Source organism: Scaptodrosophila lebanonensis, unplaced genomic scaffold (genome assembly GCF_003285725.1).
Source record: "Scaptodrosophila lebanonensis strain 11010-0011.00,11010-0021.00 unplaced genomic scaffold, SlebRS2 tig00001412-arrow-pilon, whole genome shotgun sequence".
NCBI lineage: Eukaryota > Metazoa > Arthropoda > Insecta > Diptera > Drosophilidae > Scaptodrosophila > Scaptodrosophila lebanonensis.
In genome coordinates this window covers 11,385,422-11,398,778 of record NW_022060739.1, presented here as the reverse complement: position 1 = coordinate 11,398,778, position 13,357 = coordinate 11,385,422, and the positions used below count along the sequence as shown (strand labels likewise).

The 13,357-nt window shown below is 40.7% G+C and overlaps 1 protein-coding gene across 1 annotated transcript; it reads left to right on the top strand.

Moving 5' to 3' along the window:
• Positions 1-513: 513 nt before the first annotated feature.
• Positions 514-12,406, top strand: LOC115631371 (protein decapentaplegic). The gene is made up of 3 exons (XM_030528092.1): positions 514-1,723; positions 4,781-5,809; positions 10,011-12,406. Exons 2-3 carry the CDS (start codon positions 4,795-4,797, stop codon positions 10,880-10,882), a joined length of 1,887 nt encoding a protein of 628 aa, XP_030383952.1. The 5' UTR covers positions 514-1,723; positions 4,781-4,794; the 3' UTR covers positions 10,883-12,406.
• Positions 12,407-13,357: the final 951 nt, after the last annotated feature.

Here is a 13,357-nt window from a genome sequence, read left to right as displayed (position 1 = left end):
GCGACAACGAACGAATCAGGTAGACGTAGACATGAAGGCGTTAGTCGTTCTACAGCGCTGTTCGAGTTTAAATCTATTTGCTGAAAGAGCGTGCGAAGCGGCGCAGCGGCAAAAGGCCAAATGTGAATCAAATTGAAGTAATAAAAAATTCGAAAATTTCAAAAAACTTGCCGCGCCGACGACAGAGTGAAGTGAAGGAATTAAATAACAACAAATACAGTAATTACAACTGCTATCAAGAAGTATTGGATTGCACATTAAATTATGCAAAAAGTCGCGTGTGTTAACAGCAGCAACAAATCATTATAACAACAACAATAACAACACCAACAACGAAATTCAATGCAATATCATTTTTTTGTAGCTGTGATTTTGATTTCTTCGTACATTTTTTAATGCATTTGTTCGAACGTGTGTGTGTTTGTTGGTTTCGGTGTGTGTGTGAGTGTGTGTCGAATGGAATGTCAACTGACAAGTTGTAAAGGGAAACCCTGAAATTCGAACAGCAACTACAACAAAAAGAAGTCAGAAAAAACAACAACAATTAATTCAAACAAAATCAAACTCTGCGCATACACAAAAAAGTCTGCGTTTCTGTTTCTACACCGTCGTATGTGTGTGTGTGTGTGTGTGTGTGTTTGTGTTTGTGAAGTGCGGCCGATCTGCATAACAACAGCAACAACAACAACAACAACAACAAACCTACAAACAAGACAATTAAACACATAGTATTTTGTGTATAAATTTTTTGGCATATGGTTACTTGGAAATTATTATGTGGATTACTGTGTCAGCAAAAAGTTCAACGGCAACAGCAACAACAACAGCAACAACAACAACAACAAATGCTCGACGTCAGGCGAGAGCGCGTGAACAAATTCAAAGTTGTTGAATTACAAATAAAAAGAAGAAAACACGAAACATGCAAAGAAACATAAACTGTTAAATAAACATAAGCGAAATTGTGTGAACAGACAGACATTCGAGTTAACATTTCCAAATTGAATTGCCGCGTGCCATGAGCCGCGTTGAGCGTGCAACGTGGAAGGCAACGCAACAACTGCTGCTGGATGCGACACAACAACAACAGCGTTGGCAGCTAGCAGCAGCAGCAGCAGCAGCAACAGTAACAGCAACAGCAACAACAGCGGCAGCAGACGACACACTTAACAGTGAGAGCAACATTCAAGTTAACATCAACACTAACAGTGACTGTAATTGCAGCTGTAATAACAGCGTACGGCTAGACGCTGCGCCGGCGCCTGCAAAGCGGCAATAGAAATTTGAAAAACAGCAGCGCAAGACACGCGTCCGTCAATCAAACAGTCACTCAGCTTACTCACTCACTCACTCACTCAATCAGGCAGTCAGTCAGTCAGTCAGGCAGCCAGTTAGTCAGTCAGTCAATCGGCGATTATCATTTATTTACGCAAGCGTGATTTATTTACGGAAGTCAAGCCACAAAACAGCTGTTATTGTAAATAAGCGTGCAAATATCGAAGCAGCAAACTGAAAGAACAGAAACTAAAACGAAAGCAAACTTAAAGATAACACAGTCGCGCTCATAAATCTAGACGTGAAAGTGTCAAAAACTCAAACGATCCATCAAAATACACACCTATCGACGAATCGACTCGAGACACACATAAATACATTCTACATAAATATACTTACTATCTACCTACAGACAACGCTGAAACGTTGGAAACTTTATAAGACTGAGGTGAGTGCCACTAAGTGGGGATTTGTTATGTAAATTATCGATCGGCCTGCAAGTCGAACTCTCTGCTAGCGATCGCTGGTAATTCGTTCCCACAGGCAATTCATCACGATATCTCCACACATATGTCATAATTGTATGAAAGCTGCCTTCCAGGAACACAGCTATTGTCTCCACTTCTAGTCCAGCTCCAGGCTCCTGGCGGCCTCTTCACACACACACACAAAGCCATGAAAATGTCAATGTCCTGGCACATAAATTACAAACAAAAACAAAAAAGTAGATGTATTTTTTTTTTTTGCGGCGGCGGCTATTCTATTGTCTGTGCCGGCCTTTTGTGGCATGCAACGCACAGCCAAATAGACCTAAAGACTCATGTATTGCTAGGAGAGACGTTTCAGACTAGGTTAGGCACTAATTGGATTTTATTTTATCCACTATTTTATTTAATTTGCTTCTCTGCAACTGCTGTACATGTGATTGAATTAAAGCAACAGAACAACTTATCCAGATGAGAAAACTCTGTAGTTCCTAGTAATTTTTAGAGCAAATGTCCCGCATATTTGCGGTTAATATAAAATCTAATAATAACATTACTAGTTGTAATAAAACTGCTGGTGTACCATGATCAAACGAGTAGAGTATGGACATCGGGAACATTTCAACCATTAGAGTTAGGCGCACTAAGCCTAATGTATTGGCAGTGTTGACTGATCTAGCTTAGAGCGAGCTTACTACAAAAGATATTAATCACAGGAGCGATCGATTCAAAAATCATATTTCATGGTAACAAAACTTTATTTCTACATGAAAGTTTAACATATAGCTGAACTAGTAAAGATCGGTAGAAATAACACACTTTGTAGAATAACTTGCGTGTCTATGGAGATGTATTCTCAGAAGTGTTAATTTAAAAGTGTTTTATAGTTCTTTGTTATTTTGGAAATACATTTTTTTTTTAGAATTTTTTTGCTTTAATCTGATTCATCGATCTAATCTAATCTAAAGCATCGAAATCGGTGGACTATATTATATAGCTAGGAGAGAAAGGATCAATATTTGTAGCCATAACAAGCTAGATAGAAGCAAACAAATTAAGAATAGAACCGAACTGATATTAGTAAATCAATTTTGGCGAAGAGAGACGCAATTAGAGCGCATTAAAGAGTCGTTTTTAGCGCCACTTAAGCGTTCTGCTCGCTCTTCTTTATCAATTGAGCAACCGGAATTAAAAGCCGCAAAATGTGTCAATTTGCGAAACATTTGCGTCGACAAAAGACTCTGATATTTGAACTTTGGCAACAGCTTGCGGAATTTCACAATTTCGAGTGTGAATTCGAATTGTGGCTGAATGGGTCCGAGTGTTGGAAATTCCTGTTCATTCTGTGCTGTCGAAACTGGCAGGGGAAACCCCCGCAGGTAGTTAACAGTTAGGAAAAGTGATGCGTGAAACCGCCACACACACACACCCACACACTCGCACGTCACACGCTCGCTCGATCGCCCGTTCGTTCATTTCCCAGAACATATTAAAAACACAGATAGCTAGATAGAGAGGAAGAGGAAGAGAAACGTAGGGAGAGGGAGGAAATTATGAAAAATCATAACATAAAACTCCATGGGCCGACAAACAGAACAGAACAAAACAAAACAAAACAAATTCATTCACCCTTGTGCGCCGTTTGTGGCGCTTATCTGAGCCAAAAAATCAACGCCTCGGCCAACAACTTATAGACGCCGGCACCCCCCAGCGTGTGCCAAGAACCAACAAGAAGAAGAAAGGGCTGTGGGGATCGAATGGAATCGAATTTGGAATTTGGAAAAATTCAACAATTTCTTTGCGCTTTGCGGCCGTCGTATAACAAATTTTTTATACTTTTTAGTACAAGATAAGATCATAATCTTTATGTGAAAAACAACGTGTAATTTGTTGAGTGTGTTGTGAGTGTGAGTGTGTGTGTGTGCGTGTGTGTGTGAGTGTGTTTGTGTGTGTGGAGTGTGTGTTCGTTCTTTTCTTTTACCTCTGCGGCGCGCTCATCTTGAGAGATAGCATCTGCGGCCGAAATTTATTGCCTATAACCAAAATATATAGAATACTTGTAATAATTTTCATAAATTTCTTAGATAAAGGGGCAGTTGGGGGTTTTGGCTTTCAAATGGCCGCCTTGTATAAATCAGAGCCAGCGATAAGCTGACTAGAATATATAGAGGCAGGCGTTATATACAAAGTTATGACAGCCAAGTCTCTAATAACACACAAACACACACATACACACACACACACACATACACACTAATACATACTCGTGTGTATTAAGTATTGAGCCCACTTTGGGGCGTTTTGAATTTCTAAACGCAGACAGGCAGCCAGCTTTCGTATGCAGATCGTGTGTCAAGAAAGGTGCAATGTCCGCGGCAGCAATGCGTTGCTGGCCATTTCTTTTTTCATTTTCATTTTATTTCAATTGCTATTAATTTTTTGTTGGACGTGGAAAAACTGCAACTGCCGCACACCTTTCGCCAGTTTTATGGCCAAATAAAAATGGGCCCGCGCACAAGGAAGCTGCAGCTTAGCTGCTTGAGCCGCATCCTGCGCACCCACACATACACACACACACATACATATATCCCACTACCTGCACCCACACACACACACACACACACACACACGTACACACATAGGCGCTTAGCTGCAGACTCACTCTCTTGATTGAAAACGGCACTGGATTTTCCCTTTGGCTGCTGCGTGCGGCGCAGTCGAGCGCTGTGCTCGTGTGCCATATGGTTGTCTCGCTCGCTCACCCATGCGCACGCAACCAAATTGATTGAGTGAGTTGCGCACTGAGCACTATGTTTGTTGTTGTTGTCGTTTGTTTGAGAGAGCGCTGATGCTGTCGCAGTCGCTGCGCTGTCGCTGTCACTGTCTTCGTCGCTGCGCTGCTGCTGCTGTCTTCGTCGTCGGTGTCGTCGTCGTCGTCGTCGTCGTTTTTCTGTTGCTGCCGTTGCGCTTAACCCTTTGACTAATGCTTAACAATTTCCTATGTTTTTGTATCGTTTCAGAGTTGCAAGCGACCATGCGCGCATGGCTTCTACTCCTCGCAGTGCTGGCGACTTTTCAAACGATCGTTCAAGTTGCTAGCACCGAGGATATATCTGTGAGATTTATCACAGCGATAACGCCAATTGAGGATTTAGCAACAGCAACAACAACAACAACAACAAAAACAAAAATTAAAGCGCCTAACACGGCAATTGCAAAAACAACAAAAACAACAACGGCACTAGCAACAGCAGTTCTGCCATTTAACGATTTGCTACCATCTTCAAAAAAGTTACTCTACAAAAGCAGTGATAGTGATAACAACAACAACAACAACAATAACAACAATAATATTAATAATAGTAATATTAATAGAAGAAGTGACGATATTATCGAAATCAAAAACATTGAAGAGTTACAAGTGCATAAAACAAATACAGACCAATTAGAAAATTCCAAAAATAAGCATAATAACAATAATAAATTAGTGAATAATAACAAACATCATAACAATAACAAAAAACAACAAACAAACAAAATGGCTGTCCAAAAGCAACAACAACTACAACAACAACAGAAACACCACCACCATCACCAGCACCAGCACCAGAACGAGGATGCAACAGAATCTCAGAATCACAGAACCACATCCTATTATGTGGAGACGGAGGCGGCGTTGCATCCACAAAATGGCGGCGACAGCGGGTCGCCGGCCTCCCCGTCGGTGGTGGTTGTGGCCGCCGTCGAGGTGCCCGCCAATGCGGACGCAGTCATCGAGGAGGAGGGCCCCCAAACATATAGTAATAATGAAGTAATTAAGGACAAAGTTAAACCAGATCCATCAACTCTAGTCGAAATCGAGAACAGCCTCCTCTCGCTGTTCAACATGAAGAGGCCGCCGAAAATCGATAGATCCAAAATCATAATACCGGAGGCGATGAAAAAGCTCTACGCACAAATAATGGGACACGAAATCGATTCGGTCAATATACCAAAACCAGGCCTGCTAACCAAATCAGCGAACACAGTGAGAAGTTTTACACATAAAGGTGAGTTCCCAAGTCGCATATAATACCGATATATGTATATATACATATATCTCCCCAATATAATATTAACTTGTCTAAACTTGTATAAGAATAGTCTGGGTCTGGCTTTTCCCTGAAAATATTATAGAGAGCTTGAAGCTTACTCACTTTTCTTGATGGATCTTTTCTTATATCGATCTAGAGAGAGTTTTGGTATGGCTGTCATCTTTTGAAAGAAAAATGCAATCAAATGGACTTCTTCTTTTATCGATCTTCAATAGAGCTTAAAGTATTAGATATATTTAGACCTTTAGAACTTATACACTCAGAAAAACAATTCGAATAGCTCATTCTCTATAGAAGAACGACTGGTTGTATTTTTTAGATTGCTTTCGAAGGGAATTTATTTCAAAAACTCGAAATTCGAATACCTTCTTAAAGCCCTGCGTAGTTTTTAAATATTTCTGTAACATATTCTTCACGAGATGATAATTAATGGCAGCCATTTCTTTTTAAAGGTTTAAAACCACTTTACTACAATATTTGTTTTGATGAGAAAATAAAATGAGAACAATTTATAATAATTTCTTTATATATTTTCACTTTTTTCTCTCAAAAATTTTATTATTCATACAAATGGAAAAATAGCTGAAATAATATAGTTCTTAAAAGGGCAATGAAGAAATTGCGAAACCCCTTTAAAGGTGTTCAATAAATGGGCACAATTACATTGTTGTTATTGTTATGTCCCTTTTTCAAACCCTTTAAAAGAGGTTTGGTTAGGTGTTCCAAGATATATCCATGAAGTTCTAAAGTAGCCCAATAGTTCTAGAATGTTTCTTCTTGAGAAAGGGGCAATTTTTATGGCACGCACTTGGTCGGGGCTTAGGTACCAGGCAGCAATTTCGTTTCCCATAAATTTAACCCAAATAGAACACAAATTCAACCCAAAATTTAACCCAAACCTGCCTTTCTTAAATTAATAAATAAATCTGAGGAAAACCATGTATTTAGACACAATTATGCAAATATTGTTTGTTTTTAGAGGCAATAGTTGAGCTTGAAACATAAATAAATATCGGGGAAAATATGTAAAGCTACTTGTATTTCTGAGAATGGGAGAGCAAACTTTCATCAGAGTAAGATCATCTCTGGTTGGTTTAGACGATATTGAAATATGTGCAGAATAACTATCGAATAACTCAGAAATGTTATTGCGAAACATTTCCGTGCCACATAATTGAAACAAGTGCGAAAATAGAAATGGAAGCGGTGCAGAATACTTGATATAGAAGCGGATTGATGGGCAGTGGAAATATATACTATATAGAGATTAAGTTATGCCAATGCTATGTGTGTTAAAAGGAATATCTCTGAAAAGCCAATAATTCATTAATTATATTCGGGATTGCGAATGTTAAACATTTCCATTATGATTATATGTTTATGCTGCATAGAAGGAAAATGAATTATATATCTATGGAAGGCCAAATCGCATAGCTCTGTATTTGTATTCAGAACATTTTCTTTACCCGTAATTGAAACAAATGCGGAAATGGATGTAGGCCTAATTATTATTTGGTTAGACTCTGCGGAATACTTGATATAGAAGCTATTGCTATTAAATTGTGTTAAAGGGAATATCTCTGCTCGAGTTTTCTTTCAACTCAACTCAGTCTCTTCGATCCATCCATCCATCCATCCATCCATCCATCTGTTGAACTCAAACGCTGCTTAAATACTTCACACATGTGCGCGTATTTCCCCGTCGAAATAAACGAATGAAGTGGGTTAAGGATTTTCCAGTCCACTTATCACATACGACTATCATTTGCATTTGCATTTGGTTCGCTTCGGATCGGATAGGTTCGGATCGTATGTATGAAAAATCACGTGGAAATTCCGCAATGTCGCATGAAAGGCAACTGAAGGACCTGCCGGTACCTACTCGTACAGGCTAAAGGATACAGAGATGAGTCGCGGTGCACTTGTGTGTGCCTGCAGTGTCGCTGGTCCTTTTACCTGGGCGCACATGTTAACCCATGAGTGACCTTGAAATTTTGTTGTTCGGCAGAATTACACCAGGAATGTTTAGCGCATGCGCTAAATGGCTTTTATATTGTATTTGTAAAAATAACAATTATTATTAAAGCGTATTTCGCATTATTTTCCACAGGATTAGAGGGATGGCAACAATAAAGAGTGGGATGGTGGCATGGTGGCATGGGATGGTGGCATGGATAGAATGGCAAACGGCTACAATGGCAGCATGCTATAATGGTGTGTGAGAGCCAGTGTGGCAGGTACAAAAGGTAGGCGCAAACGTGTCTAAAGCCAACTACGGCTAAGCTGTATGATCGACCCTCCTGTTTGTGCTGTTCGTTGTGTTCGTCCTGTTCGTCCTGTTGTCCTCTTGTCTTTGCTCTGCCATGAGTGGTCCGATTCGGTCCTGCGGTCCCAGCTCTTGTTGCTCTTCCCGGCTACGCAAATCAGAGAATTTACGATGACCTTTTGTTCGGGGTAAGGTGCGCCGCTCGCCGCTTGCCGCTTGCCGATTCAAATTTAGATTTCGCAGAGCGTGCAGCTTGTACCTTCCACCTTGCACCTTCCACCTTGCACCTTGCAACGGTTTCGTTTCAGGCAGGACAAGTGAAGAGCCGCTGCCGTCACAGACGACGCCGCCCTTTGTTATGACGAATTTAGAGACACTGGGTGGGTAAGGTCCTTAGCAGAGGCGCCAGTTGTAAAAGCGGCACAAAAGCAAGTTTAACGGCTTTATTGTGAGGCAGCCGCCGCCGGCGTCGCCACCGTCACCACCACCACCTAGCCAGGACAGCCAGTGTCCTCGTAATCTGCTCGTCGATTCCAGGGCGTACGTGTTGACAAAGAGGTGGCATTTCGGCGGAAGCTTAGAGCGGCGAAGTGTGATTTTCGAGCCTTCTGTATTTATTTCTCAATCTCGGCCATAAAAACCGTGCCGTGCTGGCAACAGAGTTTCCCGCTCAGTTTTTATATCGCAATACTTTCATTTACAAAGCAACTGAGACCGATCCCATCTGCCAGCTGTATTCAACCTAGGCTGCAAATAATTTATACAGAAAACGCTGCTTTTTAATAAGTCCAGAAAATTTCCTGAAACCACAAATTTATTACAGAATTCTAATTCTATTTATTTGGAATTTTTTCTTATTTTATTTTTGACATGCATTCAAACAATGGAATTGCAATCTTTCTAGCCATAGTGCAGGAATTTCGTAGAGCCTAAACGCATTATTTTATATTCGATAATAAGTCGCTTTTGTGAAAAAGGTAGAAAGGATGAATCAATCAATAATAGATCCGTTACCTATTCGGCTTCCATTAGCAATGTTTCCATTTCAGCATCGACCTCAGATCATCTTTTAAGAACACTCTAACCGATTGAAAAGCTAATGCACTAATGGAACTCAAGATAATTCGATTTTTATTTATTTATTTATGTCAACAAACATTGACTGTCGACAGAGGAGGAATATATATAAAAACTATAAAAAGCATATTTTAAGCCTTAGAAGGATAAATCTAGTAAAATTATAATAATATCTAAGTAACGCCTCCGACCCGATGGGGGAATATTATTTGCCCTTCGGCTAGCTAAGCCATTAACTATTTGCTTGCAAGTCAATAGAGCCATGTCCATCGTTCCGTTTGTAAATTTGTTCATCCGTCCGTCTGTATGATCGTCGATAGCCTTTGATCTATAACAGCTAGGTGAACGGAATTTGGCCAATAGATATATCTAACCCATTTGTGGATGAAGTTTAAAAACGTATACCAAGACATCTTTATTTTATAAAGCTGTCATAGGAACGGTCGGTGCAGAATTCACTTGTATTGGCAAAAACTTGCAATACTGTAAAATAATTCGGTATTTCTGGGTTTTATATATATCTTATATATGTGTAAAAATGAACATAGTATTAAAATCTTGTTACCTATGGTGATACGACATTTTTAGAGATTTATTAGACTTAAATAGCCCCCCACCTTATTCCTAATTTTGATTCAAATGTGTGTTGTATTTCAGTATATTCTCCCTAATACAAGGCAGCCCTTTGTTTGCCGTTCTTAATAGGCCCATAAATAGTTAAAGCCCATTATAATTATCAGAATATTTACCGGCGTTCTAAAGCGAACCTAACTCATGTGTGGCATTGTTTTGTCTCTGCTCTGATCATTCCAGATAGTAAAATCGACGATAGATTCCCACATCATCATCGGTTTCGCTTGCATTTCGACGTGAAGAGCATACCGGCCGAGGAGAAGCTGAAGGCGGCGGAGCTGCAGTTGACGCGCGAGGCGCTCAGTCAGGCGGCGTTGCAGCCGCGCCAGGCGAACCGCACCCGGTACCAGGTGCTTGTCTACGACATCACACGGGTGGGTGTGCGCGGGAAGCGGGAGCCGAGCTATTTGCTGCTCGACACGAAGACGGTACGTCTGAACAGCACCGAGACGGTGAGTCTGGACGTGCAGCCCGCTGTGGATCGGTGGCTGGCTACACCGGAGAAGAACTACGGCCTGCTGGTGGAGGTGCGCACGATGCGCTCCCTGAAGCCGGCGCCCCATCATCATGTGCGCTTGCGCCGCAGCGCGGACGAAGCGCACGAGAAGTGGCAGCACAAGCAGCCCCTGCTCTTCACCTATACGGACGATGGGCGGCACAAGTCGCGCTCGATACGGGACGTTAGTGGGCGGAATCGGCGGCATCAGCGGCGGCCGGCACGGCGCAAGAACCATGAGGAGACCTGCCGTCGGCATTCGTTGTATGTGGACTTTGCGGATGTCGGCTGGAGCGATTGGATTGTCGCCCCGCCGGGCTACGACGCTTTCTACTGCCACGGAAAGTGTCCGTTTCCGCTCGCCGATCATCTCAACTCAACGAATCATGCGGTCGTGCAAACCTTAGTCAATAACATTAACCCAGGAAAGGTACCAAAGGCGTGCTGTGTGCCCACACAGTTGGAGGGCATCTCGATGCTCTATCTCAATGACCAAAGTACAGTTGTGCTCAAGAACTATCAGGACATGACCGTTGTGGGCTGCGGCTGTCGGTAGACAGAGATGGCGTGCGTGCGCAGCGAAAGAGTATGAGAGTGAGCAATAGAGAGAGAGAGAGAGAGAGAGAGAGAGCAAGAGCGAGAGAGCGCGAGAGAGCATCAAATGCTGTTTGGTTCCAAGCCGTAAATGCTTTAAACAAGTTTAAATTTTATTAAACGCAACGCAAACAAAATGGACTGAATATTTGAATTTTAAGTGTAAATCCTAGACTTTAATTGTATTTAGAGCAAAACGCAGCAGCCAGCACCCAACACAGTAGAGAGAACGAGAGATCTAGCGAGAGTGAGACAGACAGACGGAGAGACAGAGAGAGAGAGAGAGAGAGAGAGGGAGAGAGCGGAATGAGGAGACTGTCACTTTCAACAGCCAGGCTGTCGAAATGATGGACAGTTGTGAAGAAAGCGCGCCATCAACTGTAAATAGCTAAAAAGTAAGCCGCCGCCAACATCGCCCACAACCACCTGCAACCACCCGCAACCACCTACAACCACCTGCAACCACCCGCAACCGCCCACCATCGCCCAGAGCGTACGCAAGCGTAGCCATAATAGGAAAACAAGCGCCATAGTCCCGCCATAGCCCTGCCATAGATCCCAGCCATAGACAGTCAGCTCCCGAAACTCTAATCAGCAACAACAACAACAACTACACCAACACCAAGACCAAGCACACTATCCGACTCTGAATGCGTCTGCTAACTAATGAACAAATTGTAAAATAATAAAAGAAACTTAGGAGGTTCGTAACGTCTAGAAATTATTTAAAGAACTTGCATTAATGAATCGAATGGAGAACGCAAATGTTTTTTTTGTTAATATCTTTGTAATTTCTATTGTAAATTTTTAGGTAAACAATTAATTTAAACTAAAGATTATATAAAAAATTAGCCCTGAAATCAAAAAATCAAAAAATAAAACAAGAAACAAAACAAAAACCAATTAAAAGAGGGCAACCAGTTTTGCGCTGTTGTATGTTTTATTGACTTGAAATTATTATAAACGTAGAGAAATCGCATAAACATATGTAGATACTATACTAAGTATATCTTCGATGCACGAGCAACTCTTCTATGTACTATATATTCACTAAACCAACTATAAACTGTTAACTGTACACTCGAGACCCCAAACTACTATAAACCCTGCTCCTACTATGTAACATATATGTATCGAAGCGGAGGTATGTACAAGTATTCTCCTTCGTTCCGCACTAATTGTAACTAAATGTAAAATATGAAGCAGATATCGATAATATTCGTATGTTAACTCTACATATACACACATATATATGTATAACTAAATTAATCTAGCGATTAGACGATACTCATAAGTCAGCCCCAACAGCAGCAAACTAGAGTGCAGAGGAAAGCAAAATTAAAAAGAAAAAAACAACAAAAAATCAAACTAAAAACAAAACAAAACAAAAAGAAACGAATCCGTGCATAAGTTGTAGCACGACTTGTATGTAATTTTCATAAACCTTATTATTTTATTTATTTAAACATATTTTTTGATGATGATGAATGCCGAGTGGCGAAAAGCAACGAAGCGAAAGAAAAATATAAACAAGAAAAATTTATTACAAAAAAAAACACGTCTCTGTTTTCTCATTTATTTCGAAAGAGGAAAAAGGACTAACCAGCAGAAGGACATCACTCTACTCTGCGCATCCCATTCAAAAGCAGTGCTTGTTCAATAAAGAGACCAACTGTTGCATTTGGGATAAAATATATATTTTCCAGCTAGGAAGCTGAATTTCGGAAACAAGGTTCCTTGCACAGTGTGGCTGAGCAACAAGAAATTCAACCTCCGATTGGGGCAGAACGGGCTCCAATGCTTGTGTGAAAAATTGCATTCATTTAATTAATTATTTATGTAGTTATTTCAAGAGGTAAGTACAGACATCTCTCGGTTTCAGTGGAATGTTTCAATAAAGCCGTTCATGGAATTATTTATGCAACTATAAACAATCCATAGAGGGGAGCAGTTGGCGTTAAATACAACTAAATCGTTTATCCAATCAGCATAAATGATGCCTGGAATTGTCTTTATTAATCGCGACTAATTTGGTGCATTTATCATTCTTTAACAAGCTGTCTATAAAGCTTACAAAGTCAGATGCATATTAAACAATTCTCTCACGATTTACAGCAAATAGTCTGGTCCGTAATAAGGTGGGTTTGCAATCGAAAATAAATATGTAACTGGCTAGTATTGTAACTGATTTAGTATCAAGATAGAGTAGCTATGTAGTGACTAGAAATTTTTACTACTTATAATTGGTTTCTTTAATATTCTAACCATCTTATTATTCTAATTAAGAAGAGAATGGTCTGCTATGGAGGGAAGACGAGCTTGGACAGCCAAGTCAAATGGTTAACTGTTCGATTAAATAGGGCACCACCTTAATCCGACTGGATGGTCTAGCACGCGTTACAAAACCTCCCTGCAGTCTCTATAATTTATAAAATAT

Bases quoted from the DNA above. Each gene is read 5' to 3' on its own strand.
- LOC115631371 (XM_030528092.1), top strand. From the start codon at position 4,795: ATGCGCGCATGGCTTCTACTCCTCGCAGTGCTGGCGACTTTTCAAACG. The intron at 5,810-10,010 runs GTGAGTTCCCAA...TGATCATTCCAG, and splicing joins GAGAAGTTTTACACATAAAG to ATAGTAAAATCGACGATAGA.